This window comes from Apis cerana, linkage group LG13 (assembly GCF_029169275.1).
Source record: "Apis cerana isolate GH-2021 linkage group LG13, AcerK_1.0, whole genome shotgun sequence".
Lineage (NCBI taxonomy): Eukaryota > Metazoa > Arthropoda > Insecta > Hymenoptera > Apidae > Apis > Apis cerana.
This window is the reverse complement of record NC_083864.1, coordinates 4,453,101-4,470,722: the sequence shown is the minus strand read 5'-3', so window position 1 is coordinate 4,470,722 and position 17,622 is coordinate 4,453,101. Positions and strand designations below refer to the sequence as shown.

The following is a 17,622-nucleotide window of genomic DNA, read 5'->3' as shown; positions in this document are numbered from 1 at the left end:
ATTGAATTAAAAAATTAATAAAAATATAATACGTTATAAATTAAAGGATCTTAGAAGACAGGTGATTGGTAAGAACATTCAATGCTTGCTATTGGTTAAAATCTTTGTAAAGGATTTTATTTAAAAATATAGTCAAAATCATAGTAATTAATAATATTTAATTTAGAAAATCAATCCAATAAATTTTAAACAAATATCAATAATCTTTATAAAATTTCTTATAAAAAATATAATAAATAATATATAAAAAAAAATACAAACAAATATGTAAGTTCAACTTTAACAATTTAAATTTTCAAGTTTTTTATTATCTTAAGAAATTATTTTCTTGATAAAATTGAGAAAAGATTCGTATAATATTATATAACAAAATACATAACATTTTATATTTTAAATAAGATTATATATAATTCTTGTTAAAATCTAATAATTAAAAAATTTTTAATTTTAATTTTATAATTTTAATTTTATTATGTTGTTATATATATTAATTATCTTAATATCATATTATTTTAATATCATTTTAATTTCTTCATATATTTATAAATATATGATGAAATATATTTATCAAATTTCATAATTCAATTTGTATATATAATTCTGAAATAATATATTCAAACAAAATAAAATTAATATCTTAATATAGAATCTAATATTATAAATGCACGTATATATGTAATTTTTCTTTCCTTTTTCATATTCATCATACTCATCGTATACATTAAAATATAAAATATTTAGTGCGAGATTTTACTAAAATCTTTTCTAATTTAATTTATCTGTTAATAAAGTGTAATAGTGAAAAAAATATATCAATCTGTCAGCATGTATATATTTTTTTAATAAATAAATTATGAGCAATTTATTTCATGTACAGCGTGTCAGAATACTGTACAAAACAATTTTAAGGTTACATCGTGGTTTACCACCTGAAATTCAAGTCTTAGGAACGAATTATGTTCGAGATGAATTTAGAAGACATAAAAATTGTAATGAAGATATAGCAATTATATTTATGAATGAATGGACAGTAAGTAAATTTTATAAATTCAATTTAATTTTTTTAATATCATTAGGTTATGTTTCATTTTTATTATTACATAAATTAATAAATAAGACAATATTTTATATTTATTAAAATATTAAAAGTCTTTATTTTTTAAATGAATAATAAAATTACTTTATTTTATAGGAATATGCTATAATGCTTACAAAACAACTTGGACTAAAAGGACCACATACAGCTAAACCTTTAGGTGAAAATTTAAAAGAAGAAGATTTTAACAAATTTAGAGATGAACAATTACATCAATTATATGAACTAATGATTGCATCAACTGGTAAAAGTAATAAAAATATAGAAGACACATAATTTATTCTTTCTAAAATATATTGTATAATATTAATAATATTAAAGATATAATATTATATATAATATATTATTAACATAATTTATTTATTTAATATTTATTAATATGATCAATATAATATCATGTATAAATTATAAATTATTTGAACAAAAATTTCTATAATAGTTTATAATTTCTAAATTTCTAATAATATTCCTTGATAATAATATTTGATAAATTTGTAGAAACAATAAGTTCATTACGCTAATATGTAATAATATAATAATGTTAATGTTCTATTTTAAACATAAAATATAAATAAAAAGTTATAACAAAAAGGCTAAACAATAATATTAAACAATTTTTAAATATGATTATAAAAATACAATTTCAACAATAATTAATAATTCTTCAAATAGAGAAAATATTGAAAATATGCAATTAATAATTATTTAGAACAAAACGACATCGATGTATATATATATATATACAATCGTTATATTATTTAATTGTTTTTTTTTATTAATGTTTAAATCTAAATATGGACGTATATTAATTCAATTAGGTTATAAGTACATTTTATGGAATTATAACTATGTCAATTATTTTTTATAAATTGCAAATATTATAAAACTTAGATACATTAAATAACAATTTATAATATAAAATTTAAATACGTTAAATAAAAAAATGAAGGCTTGGAAAGAATCTGTAAGTTTAATATTAACGGCACGTCAAAAATATATTCGTTCATCACTGACAAATGTAAGTAATATGTCAAATATATTTGATTAAGAAATTTATTATATACATAATAAATATATTGATTATTTTCTGTTATAACAAAAAAAATAATAAAATATAACCTAATTTAGTATTAGAAAATATAATAATATCGATAATCGAATCATACGCCAAATACGCGCGAGAATTTAAATTGTTATATTATGCTTTTAATTAGAAAAACAATTACAATATAAATATTAATTAAAAGATTAATAAATATTATCTAGTTTCAGTATAATTATAATCTATTATGCCTAAAACGTCATCAAAATTCAAAATTTTTACCGAGTACATATGTATTTCCTGGAGGAATAATAGATCCGTCCGATGCTGATTTAAAATGGCATGATCTTTTTACTACCTTCGGTTTTGATACTAATAGTTTTACATCTTTGACTCCAAATACTTCTATTCGTCCTCAAATTTTCCAATTCAAATCGAATGAATTACCAAAAGAAATTTCTTTACGCATTACTGCAATTCGTGAAACCTTTGAAGAATGTGGTATACTTATTTGCAAACAATCTCGAGAAGATACTTTTGGTTGGGCACAGAACATAAAAAGTAATTATATTAATAATAATAATATTAATTAATAATAATAACTTAAAATATTTGTAAAAATATTTATATTACAAAATAAAAAATTATTTCATTAAAATAAATAAATAATAATTATAAAATTTTTAATTTTTTTTGTATAGTTTCTAAAAGTGAATTGCATAATTGGCAAACAAGAGTGCATAATGATGCTAGAGAATTTTATACATTGTGTGAAAATTTTAATTGTTATCCAGATTTATGGTCTCTTTATGAATGGAGTAATTGGTTAACACCGACTTACTTTACTGGACGACGTTATAACACTGCTTTTTATTTAGCTTGTATTTCTTCTCTACCTCAAACTTTTCATGAACCAACAGAAATAGAAGATTTGAAAGTAAAGTTGTTTTAATATATGAATAATATAATTTATTTGAATATATTATTAATAATTTAAAAATTATAATAATATTAAATGGGATATTTTAATTTAGTGGGATATGCCTGGAAATTTTTTATTTTCAACTCCAAAAATTGCATTTCCACCACCACAACAATATGAAATTGCAAGAATAGCAAAGTTTGAAAGTATAGACAATTTGTTGGATTTTGCAATTGAAAGGAGTAAAATAGGAGTGCTCTTAAATCTACCAGTATGTAAAAAACATTTTAAAAAAATATATTAAAAAGTAATTTTAATAATATATCTATTATATTAGGTAAAGGTAGAATTGTTGGATGGGATTGTACATGTTTTACCAGGAGATTCAATGTATCCGAATCAAGTTAATTTTCTTGACAAACAAATTATTAATAGAAATGATATTACTATTCATGAATTTCGAGCTATATCTCCTATAAAAAATAGAATGGAATTTTTCAATATTCAAGTGAAAGAACTTTATGTACAAAATTTTGATAGTGCCGATGGCCATTTAGCGCCTCTTCAATTGAAAAATATTTCTACTGCAATAGTACATAAACATATCAAACCATAATAGATGATGTATAGTAGTATCTTTTTAATATATATATATGTACTGTTTTATTGTATATTATATTATAATCAAGAATTCATTTTATCAAAAGATATTGATGAATTATATACTAAGTTTTAATAAATATATATTGATATTATTTTTCAAAAAAAAAAAAAACTAATATATGTATACTTACATATAAATAGTATATAAATCGTTAAACTATTTTTGTAAGAAAATAGCGGGAAAAAAGCGCGGGAAAGATAGTATGATAGTAATGGCGGCTTAAGTTTCTTGTGAAATACTAAATTTTTTACATTCAAAATATGTTGGCAATAGTTGTATATACATAAATAAATTAATATTAAGTAGATATGTTTATTTTTTATTGTTAACTGTTTTGCTAACTATAAATGTTATACAATATTTTCTTATGTAAAAAATTGTTTGAGTGATCTGTCGTAAGTTTATGAATGCATTTTAAATAAAAGAAAAGTGGATATATTTTCTTATAGAAAATGGAATATACTAAAAGAAGACGTTATACAATCAATGTTAAAAATAATATTGATTATTCTGATCTTCAAAATATTTATCAACATGACATGCACATGTATGATTTTCCTCCAACAGGAGAAATTTCACTTACAGAATTTGAAGAATTGGGTAGAGAAAGATTAAAACGTAAGTTTTATAAAAAATTATAATTAATTTATTATTTTATGATTATTATTAATTTGTTAATTTATTAATTATGAATAAAACTAATTGTATATATATCATATGATCATCATATTTTTATAGTTTTACAACATGTGGAAAACAATGCAATAAGAACAGATTTTAAGACACAAGAAGACCGTAAACAAAATCTACATACAGCTTTAATGAAAGATGGCCTTAAATATTTTGCACATCTTTTATATGCAAAAGGTTACAAATCAACAGAAACAGATTTACAATGTAGAAGAAAAGATCATATATCACATTTTATATCAAGATTATCACATTGTCAAGAATCAGATCGTCAGATGTGGTTTATCAACCAAGAAATAGAATTATTTAAATTAAGATTTAGTTCATTAGATAAAGAAGGAATAGAAAAGTTACTTAGTATGCATAATATTGATTGTCAGCAGGTACAAAATTGAATTAGTGTAAAATAATTCATTAAATTTATGATCATTTTTTTTATTATTATTTTTTTAAGATTACACAAGAAGAAAAGGATGAAATTAGAGAGGAACTTCGTTTATCTACATCATCCACAAAAGTTTTAAATATTGATATGACAGAATTTTATAAAGTGCCTTTTTATAGAGTTTCTGATTTAATTAGATCACGTAGAGTTTATCTAAGCCAAGGAATAGCATATATACCACAAATAGATTTAGTATCTTTGTTTCTTTCTTATTTTAGAAAAAACTTACTTGATGGTATGCCAGTAAGTTTTTATTTTATATTATTTTTCATTATATATGTATATATATAATGAAATATTATTTAGATTATGATTAATCTTATGTATAGGCTGCAAAAATGTCTATTATACGTATGCATGGTGATGATAGAATACAATCATATCTCAAATCTGTACCTAATATTTCTGATAAAACATGTATTATTTGGACTAGTTCTGCTACACCCACAGATAAATTAGATGAGGTAATTTATTTATTTTTTATATAATCTTATTCTTGAATAATATTATATTATATAATTTTAATATATCTTAATATAATTTTCAGTTATCAAAAACATCATATCCTATGTGCATGAGAATATTACATGAAGCACTTAAATCTAATCACCATCTAAAAAACAGTGGGCGTATACAATATGGTTTATTTATAAAAGGTATTGGTGTAACAATGGAAGATTCTTTGTCTTTTTGGAAAACAGAGTTTACAAAAAAAATTGATTCAGTAAAATTTGATAAGGAATATGCCTATACTATAAGACATACTTATGGTAAAGAGGGCAGACAGACAAATTACACTCCTCTCGGATGTCAAAAAATTATGTCTTCTGTTCAAAGTCCTGGAGAGTTTAATGGTTGTCCATATAAACATATGGATAATACATCATTGAAACAAAAATTGTTTAGTTATGGCATACCTGCAGCAAGTAAGTATATTGTCTTTCCTTTTATTATTATAAGGAATGATATTTAAAATTTTATATATTTTAGGTATTAATGAAATAACAGAACTAGCAAAAAGTGATAATTACTTTGGTGCTTGTACAGCATATTTTAAAGTTTTACATAATCGTTTACCAGATAAACCTATTATTCATCCAAATGGATATTTCCTAGAAAGTCGAGCCATATTGACTAAAGATGCAGGTACAATAATGGTTTAAATTAAAGAGATATATGAATTTAACAAATAAATTTTTCTTTTTTTTTTTGTTTTATAGAATTTGAAAATAAAGAAAAACTTTCTCAAACTGGAAAATTAAATGTTGGAACTCCTAGAGTTAGCACTCCCAATATTGATAGAAGTACACCTTCAAGAAATATTTCTACCCCAAAAAGTACAGAGAGAAATGCTACACCATCGAGAAAAATTGATAAAATGAACATGACTCCAGTTAGAACATCTAAACCAACTCCAAGAAGAATAGAAAATTATCTAAATGACGAAGATATTGAGAAATTAATGAGCGAAGATATGTAATTATAAAAAATATATTTTCTAAATTTTATATTTTGTTTTTGTTGTAAAATAAATAATATTTTCGTACCTTCAGATAATTATATAATATAATTTATATTAATTATATCAATTATATCTAAATTATATCATACATAACTGTTAACTTCTTTTAATGATCTTTTGCTTGAAAAATTTTTCCTTACATCGCGCACCATTGATTCTACAAGTTTTTCTAAGTTATATTTATGCTGCCAACCCCAATCTCGACGAGCATCACTATCATCGAAAACTTGTGGCCAATTTTCAGCTAAAATTTAAATATGTTTAAATATGTTGTTATGTATATTGCAGATTAATAATTATAAATGTTATGTACAAACCAATATATTGTCTTGCATCTGGTTTATATGAAATCTTTAAATCAGGAACATATTTTTTAAGTTCAGTAAATAATTCCTCAGGTGTGAAACTCATGGCAGTAACATTATATACTCTTCTTTGTAATTGCTCGCTTGGAGTATTTAAAAATTGAAAAAGAGCTGATAAACAATCTTCTATGTACATCATTGGTAATCTTGTATAAGGTTCTAAATAACATTCATACTTTTTAGTGAGTAATCCTTCGTGAAAAACTGCTACTGCATAATCTATCAAAAAAATAAAATCATACAATTAAAATATTAATTATATTAAAAATACTTTATCACAAACTATATGGTTTTTTTTTCATAATATTTTACATTACTTTACTGTTATTTTAAGATTTACGCTTCAGAAAATAAGGGAAACGCAAGAAACGACCTCACGGTTCGCGATCAAGAGATGTTCAACAATTTACTCATACTATTGTCCCTAAAGACCAATAAATTGCATTATTATGCAATTATTTTAATGCTCTATTTCTTGAGGTAGGAAAATATTTTTATAATAAAATATTACAAATTTATTACAAAATAAAAATAAAATAAATAACAATAAAAAATCAAAATAATAATAAAATATATATACCTGTAGTACCACCACCTGGTGGATCACTGCTAATAACTCCCGGAAATCGAAGACATCGAAAATCAAGACCGAATCTATGATGATAATATTCACCTAATAATTCAGCATGAACTTTACTAACGCCATAAATTGTTCGTGGACGTTGAATAGTTACATTTGGAGTAGGATTACGTGGTGAATCTGGACCAAATGCTCCAATTGTCGAAGGAATAAATATTCTTAATTTATATTGCTTTGCTAGTTCAATAACGTTATGCATTCCTAATATAAAGTATTAATTTTTTATAGAAATTTTTTTATGAAAAATTTAGGTTTTAAAAAATATAAATAATTTTACGCTTTGAATAATTTTATATAAAGATTTTCTTTGAAGATATCTATGAAAGCTACATACTTTCTCTAATGTACTTTCTTTCATGCTTATGTTAATAACATAATTATTACGATGATATTTAATAAGATTCACTTAATAAGATATTCCATTTCATTCCAATCTAATCTATGTAGAACTTCAATGATTATTTTACCTTCTATGTTGACTCTTACAGCTAGAGGAACATTTTGTTCACCTACAGCGCTAAGAAGAGCACTGAAATGAATAAGCCAATCAATTCTGTAATTTACTACAATCTTCTGTAATCCTTTAAAATCAAGAATATCGGCAAAAATGAAAGGTCCGTTTGATAAATTTTCTTCTGTCGGTTTGATTATATCAGATAAAATGACATTTTCATTTCCATAATTTTTACGAAATAGTTTTGCACACTCGGTACCCAGTTGTCCCAGACCACCTTATAATATAAAAATATAAAGAATATTAAATTTTTATATAAATCCATAGCAAGATACAAAGAAAAATTTGTTGCAAAAAATAATTAATTTTGGAACAAATATTTTAATTGATATTTTAAAATCATGCACACACCTGTAATAAGTATTCTTGGTGATTTGTTGATAATACGTGATTTATTAATTTCAATTTTTTCAACTTCTTGAGATGAACAATTCATGATACAATAATCTCTTAAAATGTTTCTTGAAAACCATTGATAAACTTTTAATAAATTTTTACACCACATGTTTTGAAATCCGAAATAAAAAATTCAATTAAAAAGAAAAGTGGCAATTCTTACTGAAATACACTTCTTTTTCTTCTTTTTTCCAGTTACAGTCACGTTAGATATATTAAAAAAAAAAATCGAAAAAAATTCGAAGAAAACTTTTATCTGCATAAAAAAATTCTCAGAGGAACAAGGAACATAATAAATTAAAAAGACTTTTCTGCTTCAATATCTTTAAATGACTGTCGTAGACTCGCATAATCATAATATTATAACAGGATTGATTCTGAAAACCAGTTGCAACACAGATTTCTTCTTTTCTGTATACGTGCGTTAATAAATGCAGAATTTTTAATTTCTATGAATCTAGTTAAAGTAGATATTCGCATATTTATAATAATTATATATTTATCTAATAAAAATTTATATAGTGTTATTATCTAATATTATTAAAAATTGTAGATTATTGTGAATTATTATCTAATATTTAATTCAATTTATTTTTTAATATAAGTTTTAGATGTTAATGGATAAGATATTCAAATGCGATGATTAATCTGAATGATTAATACAATTAAATACTGGTTAGCTCTCGACGAATGGAAAATTTTTCGATATTATTTTCAATCAAATTAATGTATATTTTCCTGCATCTTGACAAAAGCGAATAAAAGAAGATGGTATTCATATCATCTGGACTGGAACACATTTAGCTGCACGTTTTCAAGAAAATTATAGAAATCGTGATTCTTGTCGATATAAATCAAAGAATTATTGTGAACATTACGATTGAAATTATTTACAGTGATCTTACAATTAAATAATACGAATATTAATTTTTTACAAATCTTATTCTTATATCATCGTTTCAATATTTGTAAAATATCTCTATAGTTGAAATCGCTCGTAATTTCTTTCAAAATCTTGTGACAGATTTGAAGGCTGAAAAATTTATAAGAGGGACATTTTTAAATTCAAAATTTGTCACTGTCACCAATTTGGTAGATCGTAAAGATTTGGTGGAAAGGGAAGAATTTCCTGGAAGCGTGCCTTCACGGTGGTTGGACACAGCACTTCGCAATTCTCTTTTCGTCCCGCTCGCCATCACCCACGCCACAGTCATCTTCTCCCCTCGACTTTGTGCATCAGCACGTTTTGTACAAAACTTCTTCATGTAGTTAGTTCGTATCTGTTCGTAACGAGAGTACCGAGTTTCTAACTTTTCCAAACGACGTTCGAAACGTGACGTGTTGCTTTTTGATTTGTGAATAGGCAGTGAATACTTAATCACATCGTTCTGTAGGAAATATAAATAATTAAAGAAAGAAATAAAATTTTAAGAAGTGGAAACGTTTTTTATTCGGAAATAAATCGAGACTTTTGGTCAGCTAGAGGAGAAGTCTGAAAAAGGTAGGAATGATCCTCACAAATCGATACGAAGAATCGAGTAGTTTTGACATTTTAAATTGCAATGATTAAATAGTAAAAATAACGAGAATAATGCGATTCTTATTCGTTTAATCTTACTTTTATTTGTTTAAAATTTACGTATACACCAGCTATTTCAAAGTTGCATAAAATTACTCGCTATAGTTTAAGAAAGAATAAGAAGACAGAGGAAACATATATCACTTTCACTGGTATCATATACGATCGTATACTATAGTTCGATCATAGTTACAGGACATTAACAATAAAAAAAGGTGCTGCACCTGTATCAATTATACGCATTGTAAGTCGTAACTAATAGGATATACAACAAAGGATTATGTCAACTGTTCGCAATTTGCGTCACGCGAAGACTCATTTAACGAGGAATGTTCATAGAAAAGATTGGTCAAATTGAATAGTTTAATTTTAAAGCTCACTGAACGATGAAAACCGATTTCCTAACAATCAGGTAATAGGCTCAGGTATTATCAGGTAACAATCAGGTTAATCTAGTTTAGAGGAATGCAAATGTAATCACGTGAGTGTAACGACCTGTATATCTGGATTCTGACGCGCTCCCTTAAATTTTCAACAAAACATATGATTACGAACTGTACATATATACAGTTTTTTGATTAAATATTTTAATTAACAATTGCTTCATATCAACATTCCTTACGTTCGAATGCGTTTTTAGGTCGTTCGATTGTTTCTACTTACGGAAGGCGCATTATGAAACACACGTAGTCACCCGTGAACACTATCCTCGAAGAAAACCTTTGTTTTCGTTCTATCTAGATAGAGTAAAAAGACTTTCCTCTTCCGTATCGATTCTCTTAAATTACTTACTCAAATATCTTCTTCTTTCGGTGATCACGATAACAGCATTTGGCTATTGTTCGTGAAATAAATAAACGTTTTAGTGTACGTTGTTGCGATTAATACAAATGTTTTATCAAGACATACCCGTGTCGTGCAATTTCGGGTGACGCGGTAATTAACGCGGGGAAAGATTTTCCTAGCGGTGTTTAACTTTGCTTACGGTATGAAACAATAATTTTGTCGTCTACGACCGTGACGTGTAGACACCATGTATATACAGCGTGTTCTTCGGTTTATGTATAAAACAACATGACATCCAAAGACAGTTAACATTTAGTTACGATAATCCAAATTTCTAAAAAGAGAAAAAAAAGTTATATGCTTTTACAAATTGAACAGTTAGAGATAAAATGATTTTTACAGAAAATGTGGGACTGGTGTTTAAGGTCGTAGACCAAGATCCAAATGCGCTATGATTAAATTACCGTGGGGTAGAGGCGTCTTTATAACTGGCTGGTTTCTGACACTGTTATCTTTTATCAGTGTCAGTGCTCAGTTAAGTTCGGAGTACGGGTGTCCTACTCAAGAGAGGATTCTACCTTGTAGATGTTCTACTCGTGACATGGAGATTCAAATATGGCAAGTGTCACAGTTTAAAAAAAAAAATAGAAAAAGAAAGATCATCGGACAAGATTCATTTCTTATTTGTGTCAATAGGTGCAGCCACAGTGAGTTACCAAAAGTTCTCGAGGGCCTAAAGGCAGTGAGTCATTATTTAGATCGACCAGTTGACGAGTTGATCTTGGAGAACAATAATCTACCTAGTCTGCCAGGCAAAGTTTTTGCTAGTCTGCGCGTTCTTCGTTTAATGCTTCGAAACAATCGTCTCGAAAGAGTGTCGTCAGGGTGGCTAGAGGGTCTTCACGATTCCTTGTTAGAATTATTTATCGTGGAACCGGATTTACGTTCGTTACCTGTGGACAGCCTCGAAAATTTACTGGGTCTCGAGGCGGTAACCTTGCAGAGTAGAGTGATGAAAAAGCTTCCTAGATTCTCTGGACTACCAAAACTCAGATATCTCCAGATTAACTCACCGGCTCTGTTAGAATTAGCCCCAAGAAATTTTCGAGACTTGGCTAACTTGGAACAATTTCACGTTTTTGGTAGTCCACGTTTAATACGTTTGGAAGCTGGTCTCTTCCGGGGTCTACTGCGGCTCGAGTTGATGAATATTACGGACTGTGGAATTCATTGGGTCCATCCTCGAGCTTTGATAGATTTACCAGAATTGAAAGAGATCTCGTTGGTTGGAAATTCGATCGTGGACGCCGGGATGATTGGACGTGCCTGCATGGATCTGCCCTCCCTTTCGCTGATACGTCTGGACAGAAATCGCATAAATCGTCTTGGTGAAGGAGCATTCACAGATTTATCGGTCCTCTCGCGCTTGTATTTATCGAGAAATTATATTACCGAAGTGTTCGCTGGAGCATTTCAAAGAATGCCGGCATTGAAAATTGTCGATCTCAATCACAATCTTATACATCACATACATCCTGAATTCTTCCCGCATAGATCTGGAAACGCATTGGAAGAGATGTGGTTAATCAACAACGATCTGAGTCACGTGTCTGAACTGAGATCTGTAATGGAAGCTTTGCCCAGATTAAAATTCCTCGACGTTAGCCATAATCAAATCGAAGAGATACCCTTTGGATCGCTAAGGGGTCATCTTACACTGGAAAGACTTCACCTTGATCACAACAGAGTGGCCTTTTTGCAAAGAGAAACCTTCACCGCGATGCCCGCTCTCAGGGAACTTCGATTGAAAAATAATTCTTTGTCAAACTTATTGGAAGCGCCGTTCTGGAACTTGCCAGCGTTGAAAGTAAGTGGTGGGATGTCGAAACATTTGCTGATCTCTTGTGATAATCGTGACATATTACAATTTCAGGGACTAGATCTTTCTGAGAATTATTTCCGCCATATAGAACCTCGTTTATTAGCGAATTTGCCAAGTTTGAGACGTTTGGATATCAGTGGAAATGCGGTTGGCCTTGTAGAGCCTGATTCATTCTTGGGCACGCCATTATTGGAGCATATAAACGTCTCTGGAAACGCGCTTTCCGTTCTCCATCCGCTGACGTTCAATCATTTGACTAATCTTTACGAATTGGACGTCGGTTGGAATCGAATGCTTGAAGTAGTTCCGGGTTTACCGAGCAACATAGAGCACCTTTACATGCCTATGAATCGTATGGTTATTTTACCAGCGATATCCTCTCAAGATCTGGATCTCCCGCTTCTGAGATCCTTGGATCTCAGCGCAAACGGAATCGAGAGGATACTTCCAGGCAGTCTGACTGATTTGCCGAATTTGAGAAAGTTAAACTTTGGCTACAATTCTCTTCGACTCATAGAGGAAGGTGCTTTCGAAGGTTTATCGAGATTGGAGCAATTGGATTTGAGATACAATCGAATAGTCACTCTACACGGCCGAAGTTTTAGACCGCTGAGATCACTGATGGATTTGAGCTTACGGGGAAACCGTTTGGAAGTTCTAAGGCCAGATGTCTTCCAGGAAAATATTCGATTACAGAGAATAGATCTCAGCAGGAATAATCTTGCTCAAATACCTCATGCAACATTTTCTAATACCAGGTAATATACGTATAAAAAATAAAAAAATTTTAATTTCTTGTGTGTAACTATATATAATGCTACCATATTGCGTACAAAACTATATTAAGACGCGCCATTTTTTGCACGTCAACACGCGAATAGAAAAGCAGTTTCACTTGTGGTTATATGGTTGCATCACCTAGCAAATTGGTACCTAGAAAGTTCTTCGTGTTGAATGTCTCTTTCTAGTTGTTAGGTAGCACTATCCTGGCATATCATTAATTTTCTACTATGTAGTTTGCATTACTTTAACGAGCAAGCGAGCTTTAATCGATTAAATTGATCGAAGAAAAAGAGTCGATATTAATTAATCGTTATTTATTATATTAATATCGCTCATTTAATTGAATATAGATAGATATTAATATGCTCTTTATAGTTTCGAAAGCTAATAATTTTTTATACCCTGTTTAAAGTTTGATCTTAAATTTATTTAAATGTATTTAAACAGACGAATTAGCGAAACACATGTTTCCGTTAATGATCCCGTATCAAAGGGAGGAAACGTTTGTTAATTGCAGAGACCTTCGTGAATTGTACGCGTCGCACAATACTTTGACCGAGTTACCCGGATCGTTACACGGGTTAACAGCTCTTCAAGTATTAGACTTGAGCTTTAACAAGCTGAACATCCTGTCACCGGAAACATTGAGCAGTCTATCGGCCTTGCTCGAGCTCAAACTTGTCAGGAATCGTATTCGTGAGTTGCGCGAGGGTGCCTTCGATGGCCTGCCGCAATTAACATTAATCGATCTGGAAAATAACGATCTGAGAATTATCGAGAGAAACGCTATCAGAGCTCTGCCAGAGCTGCAAGCGATACGACTTGGAAAGAATCGATTGCAGGTAGCAGAAAAAATATATATACATATATATTTTCTTAAAAACCATTATTATTAAAATCTACCGTTTTATCGTCATAATAAAAAAAAATTACATAGATAATTCCAAGCGGAGCTTTCACCGAGTTGCCATTACTGCAAAGCGCGGAACTTCAGGAAAATCGGATTCAAGAAATTGCGAGTAATGCATTCATTAACGTGCCTCACCTTCTCTTCCTCAATCTGAGCCACAATCATTTACCTTCGTTGGATTACATTGGCTTGGATAGCTTGCGCTCCCTGGAAGTTTTAGATTTGAGCAATAATCGATTATCCAGAGTATCCAGCAACAGTTTATCATCGATGGAATGGCTAGTTGAATTAAAAGTAAGTAAAGTGAAAGTAAAAGGAGAAAGAATTATTTTATGGATCATTTAACTTTGCTCGCTAATTAAAACGATTGATAACCCGGGCTTGATTTAAATTTAATTTGAAAGCAAGAATCCATGGAATAGTTACGATAAAAATCGATTTTCGTAACCAACCATATTTAACGCGAACATAGAATGGGCAAATGATAGTAGTAGGGATTGGTCTTTAGTAATAACGAGGAATACTTTCTCGTCGAGAGTGAAACTTCTCCACGAACCGTGGTGCGAGGCCACTCGTTATGCTAGCAATTGTATAGCAGCATCGTTAATTAAGAAGATAGCGGATCGTTATACATACGTTGTCCACTTTAATTGCAGATGGACAACAACCGTATTTGCACTATCCAAGGTTCGCCTTTCGATAAAATGCCGAGACTTCGGGTTCTCAGCTTGAGAAGTAATCGAATGGCTTCCGTTTCGGAAGCGGCGTTCAAAAGATTGAGATCGAATATCGCTGTCTTAGATATCGATGGTAGTTCAATTTTTTCTCTCTCTATTCTTTGATGTATCGATGTACTAATTTTTTTTTCTTTTTCTTTTTTATAAGAATAATTTTATTCGTGATAAAGGTAATCCACTCTCGTGTTCCTGTGGAATGTTATGGTTAAGAGGATGGTTACAGCAAGCTTCCTCCGAAGGTCCAAGATGCGCGGATGGATCTTTGTTCAAGGAAATTAGATTAGCGCGTCAGGATTGTCAACGCGAAAGACAAATCGATCCGATTCATCCTGGTTGCGAAGCGGAAATGATCGACATTGCACCGTATCCTGTCTCCTCTTCTAGTGGGTAACAGCTATTGACAAATTATCATTTTCTTTTGTCGACAATATGTTTATTAAATGTCTCTCTTAGTATTTGGAGCAACGGAGATGGTACCGTTAAGGATGAATTTAAAAGAGTCTTCGACAAAAAAGACTCCTTCCAATATTCAAGATAATGATTATTTCTACGAGTATCCTGATTATCAAGATAATAAAAATGACACATCAAACGTGACATTCACATCTACTCAACTTATAACCACTGTACCAACGAGCAATGAGAAAACCGTACAAACGACAGAGAAGATTTCAACTGCGACGAATAATACCATTCCAATAAAAAAAATTACCTCGATGCCTCCTTCTCCTAGCAGTTCTGGTTTTACCTTCTTCGGGGTACCTTTGCCTAGTCTTAACTTCAATCTTTGGGGAAATTCAAGAAGAAAATTCGAGAGGAAAGATTCTTCGGGGAGACTTGAAAGAGGTCGTCACAGGACGTTTCCGCCTACGGAACCAGAAATTCACAGAGGAGGTTTTATACCGTTACCGCGAGGACAAGGTGGATTTGTGCCTATCGTTGACCCCAGATTAACATACGAGAGACAAATTAGAAATGAAACCTCGAAGATCCAGAATTCGAACGCTACGCAAGAAGAACGGAAACGATGGAAGAGCGGAAACGGGACAATGGCAAAAGTTGAAAGAACTTATCTAAGAACAAACAAGTCTAAAGTAGGGCCGAAAGAAAGGGAAGAGTTATCCACAGTATCTGTTAATGAATCTGATCTTCATTGGCAAATAAATGGCGTGAAAAAAATTAGGTAACTTGATTAGATAGAAATGCATGTATAGAAAAATAATCATTACATTTTACCTATCTGTTTCTATCTTTTTCTAGTTCTGTCACAAATTCAACAAAGGATTCGAGTACTGCATCAGATGAACCGCACCACGAAGCAAATGGAACTTCTATTGAAGCTTATAACGGAGAAAATCTGGAAATGATTAGGAAAGCGATTAAAAACGAAGAAAAATTACAAGTGGAAGTCGCGAGTAGAATCGTTTGGACTACGCCGAAAAGTGCCTTGGAAGCGACGAAAGATGTTTTATCCAAGGAAACATCGACAGAGATATTAAAAGGGGAAAAACATGTGTATTGGGATACCGAGGCAAATGAATTTCAAGAAACGTCCAGTCTCGCGACAAACGTTCGAAACGAATCAATTGGTAAAATTATACTTTTTATCATAATTTTTTTATATAAATTCAAACAAATAATTTAATATTTTAATATCAATGATAGATGATTCGAGTGCTATTATAACAGAACGTTCGACTTTTCATTCAACATTTTCGGAAAATCGGAAGAATTCCACATCTCAAGGTTCTCGAGAAACAGAAGCATCACCGCTTTCAGCGTTTTTAGTTCCAGGAGGTCAAATACCCTCGTTGATCCAAAATTTGCGTCCGTTAGGTAGACCAACGATAACAAAAGTTCCATCACCACGAATTGGTCTCATTGCTGAACCAGAAAAACAGAAATCTATGGCTGAAGCTGTTCAACGAAATTTGGAAAACGAAGAGGAAAAACTATTCGGAATAGATGGATCTTCCAATGAGAATGCTGAAGTTCTTGAAGACAATTCATTTAATTGGTATTTTCAACATTATAACGATACTAATTTAGAACCTTTTGTTGGTGTAGTATATAGTGGAGGTGAAAAGACAAGTGTGGCTCGATGGACTTTATTAAGTCAAATATATCTTATTTTATACATTTTCATATAAAAACATGAAAGATTAAATATTTTCAGTAATTAATTTATTGAATAATTCATTTTTGAAATTTTCTTAATAGTTTTTTTAATATGATCGACCTGAACGGTAGAAAACGAAATGAAGAAAATTCAAGTGTTACGAGATTATATTAAATGTTTTGATAATAAAAAACATATTGTTTATTTGATGATATTACATCTTCTGAACAGGTACCTGCACTATAAAAACTTATTTTTAGATTAAAATTTTATATTTCGTGATCAAATGTGAATTCTTATGATACAAAGAAATGCATAATTGATACATTGTGCATCTCTTGATGGCTATATTATAGAGTTTTTATATATTCATGAAAAATAAATAAAATTATAAGCTTGAATTGATCGATTTTTGTTTATTAGTAACGTAATGTAATGGTTAAGAATGTTTAAATTCTCTAGAAAACATGTTCATAATATCTAAGAACTGTATATATTATAAGAATCTTATCTGCTATTTTCAGATAATA

At 29.5% G+C, this 17,622-nt stretch overlaps 5 protein-coding genes across 6 annotated transcripts; 4 read left to right on the top strand and 1 right to left on the bottom strand.

Moving 5' to 3' along the window:
* Positions 1-600: 600 nt before the first annotated feature.
* Positions 601-1,437, top strand: LOC107998794 (succinate dehydrogenase assembly factor 3, mitochondrial). 2 transcript variants are annotated; one of them, XM_062083680.1, is made up of 3 exons: positions 657-827; positions 910-1,030; positions 1,193-1,437. In XM_062083680.1, coding segments are annotated over exons 1-3 (303 nt in total). In that variant the 5' UTR covers positions 657-825; the 3' UTR covers positions 1,373-1,437. The 2 variants fall into 2 exon arrangements, with proteins under 2 accessions (XP_016913733.1, XP_061939664.1); XM_017058244.3 differs by having other exon boundaries at positions 601-1,030.
* Positions 1,438-1,696: 259 nt separating this feature from the next.
* On the top strand, positions 1,697-4,031 carry LOC107998852 (acyl-coenzyme A diphosphatase NUDT19-like). Its single transcript, XM_017058365.3, has 5 exons — positions 1,697-2,114; positions 2,363-2,699; positions 2,840-3,075; positions 3,173-3,331; positions 3,398-4,031. The coding sequence occupies exons 1-5, from the start codon at positions 2,040-2,042 to the stop codon at positions 3,674-3,676; spliced, it is 1,086 nt and encodes a 361-aa protein (XP_016913854.1). The 5' UTR covers positions 1,697-2,039; the 3' UTR covers positions 3,677-4,031.
* Positions 4,032-4,176: 145 nt separating this feature from the next.
* LOC107998850 (DNA primase large subunit-like) lies at positions 4,177-6,367 on the top strand. Its single transcript, XM_017058363.3, has 7 exons — positions 4,177-4,342; positions 4,463-4,797; positions 4,869-5,102; positions 5,189-5,323; positions 5,407-5,785; positions 5,850-6,005; positions 6,080-6,367. Exons 1-7 carry the CDS (start codon positions 4,177-4,179, stop codon positions 6,337-6,339), a joined length of 1,665 nt encoding a protein of 554 aa, XP_016913852.1. The 3' UTR covers positions 6,340-6,367.
* LOC107998851 (L-threonine 3-dehydrogenase, mitochondrial) lies at positions 6,335-8,648 on the bottom strand. The gene is made up of 5 exons (XM_017058364.3): positions 8,252-8,648; positions 7,854-8,117; positions 7,327-7,587; positions 6,699-6,965; positions 6,335-6,625 (listed from the first exon to the last, which is right to left on the bottom strand). Exons 1-5 carry the CDS (start codon positions 8,403-8,405, stop codon positions 6,465-6,467), a joined length of 1,107 nt encoding a protein of 368 aa, XP_016913853.1. The 5' UTR covers positions 8,406-8,648; the 3' UTR covers positions 6,335-6,464.
* A 280-nt stretch (positions 8,649-8,928) lies between these two features.
* On the top strand, positions 8,929-17,304 carry LOC107998844 (protein artichoke). Its single transcript, XM_017058352.3, has 11 exons — positions 8,929-9,797; positions 11,064-11,279; positions 11,358-12,528; positions 12,595-13,301; positions 13,844-14,168; positions 14,264-14,530; positions 14,893-15,046; positions 15,144-15,356; positions 15,427-16,156; positions 16,234-16,562; positions 16,639-17,304. The coding sequence occupies exons 2-11, from the start codon at positions 11,113-11,115 to the stop codon at positions 17,121-17,123; spliced, it is 4,548 nt and encodes a 1,515-aa protein (XP_016913841.2). The 5' UTR covers positions 8,929-9,797; positions 11,064-11,112; the 3' UTR covers positions 17,124-17,304.
* The last annotated feature ends 318 nt before the right edge of the window (positions 17,305-17,622 follow it).

Coding starts and splice junctions, on each gene's coding strand:
- LOC107998794 (XM_017058244.3), top strand. CDS start 854: ATGAGCAATTTATTTCATGTACAGCGTGTCAGAATACTGTACAAAACA. Junction 1,031..1,192: donor TATTTATGAATGAATGGACA/GTAAGTAAATTT, acceptor TTTATTTTATAG/GAATATGCTATAATGCTTAC.
- LOC107998851 (XM_017058364.3), bottom strand. CDS start 8,405: ATGTGGTGTAAAAATTTATTAAAAGTTTATCAATGGTTTTCAAGAAAC. Junction 8,118..8,251: donor ACCAAGAATACTTATTACAG/GTGTGTGCATGA, acceptor TTATATTATAAG/GTGGTCTGGGACAACTGGGT. Junction 6,966..7,326: donor ACCAGGTGGTGGTACTACAG/GTATATATATTT, acceptor TTTTTTTGATAG/ATTATGCAGTAGCAGTTTTT.
- LOC107998844 (XM_017058352.3), top strand. CDS start 11,113: ATGATTAAATTACCGTGGGGTAGAGGCGTCTTTATAACTGGCTGGTTT. Junction 15,047..15,143: donor CGCTGTCTTAGATATCGATG/GTAGTTCAATTT, acceptor TTCGTGATAAAG/GTAATCCACTCTCGTGTTCC. Junction 15,357..15,426: donor GTATCCTGTCTCCTCTTCTA/GTGGGTAACAGC, acceptor TGTCTCTCTTAG/TATTTGGAGCAACGGAGATG.
- LOC107998852 (XM_017058365.3), top strand. CDS start 2,040: ATGAAGGCTTGGAAAGAATCTGTAAGTTTAATATTAACGGCACGTCAA. Junction 2,115..2,362: donor TTCGTTCATCACTGACAAAT/GTAAGTAATATG, acceptor AATATTATCTAG/TTTCAGTATAATTATAATCT. Junction 3,332..3,397: donor GAGTGCTCTTAAATCTACCA/GTATGTAAAAAA, acceptor CTATTATATTAG/GTAAAGGTAGAATTGTTGGA.
- LOC107998850 (XM_017058363.3), top strand. CDS start 4,177: ATGGAATATACTAAAAGAAGACGTTATACAATCAATGTTAAAAATAAT. Junction 4,343..4,462: donor GGGTAGAGAAAGATTAAAAC/GTAAGTTTTATA, acceptor ATATTTTTATAG/TTTTACAACATGTGGAAAAC. Junction 5,786..5,849: donor TTATGGCATACCTGCAGCAA/GTAAGTATATTG, acceptor TATATATTTTAG/GTATTAATGAAATAACAGAA.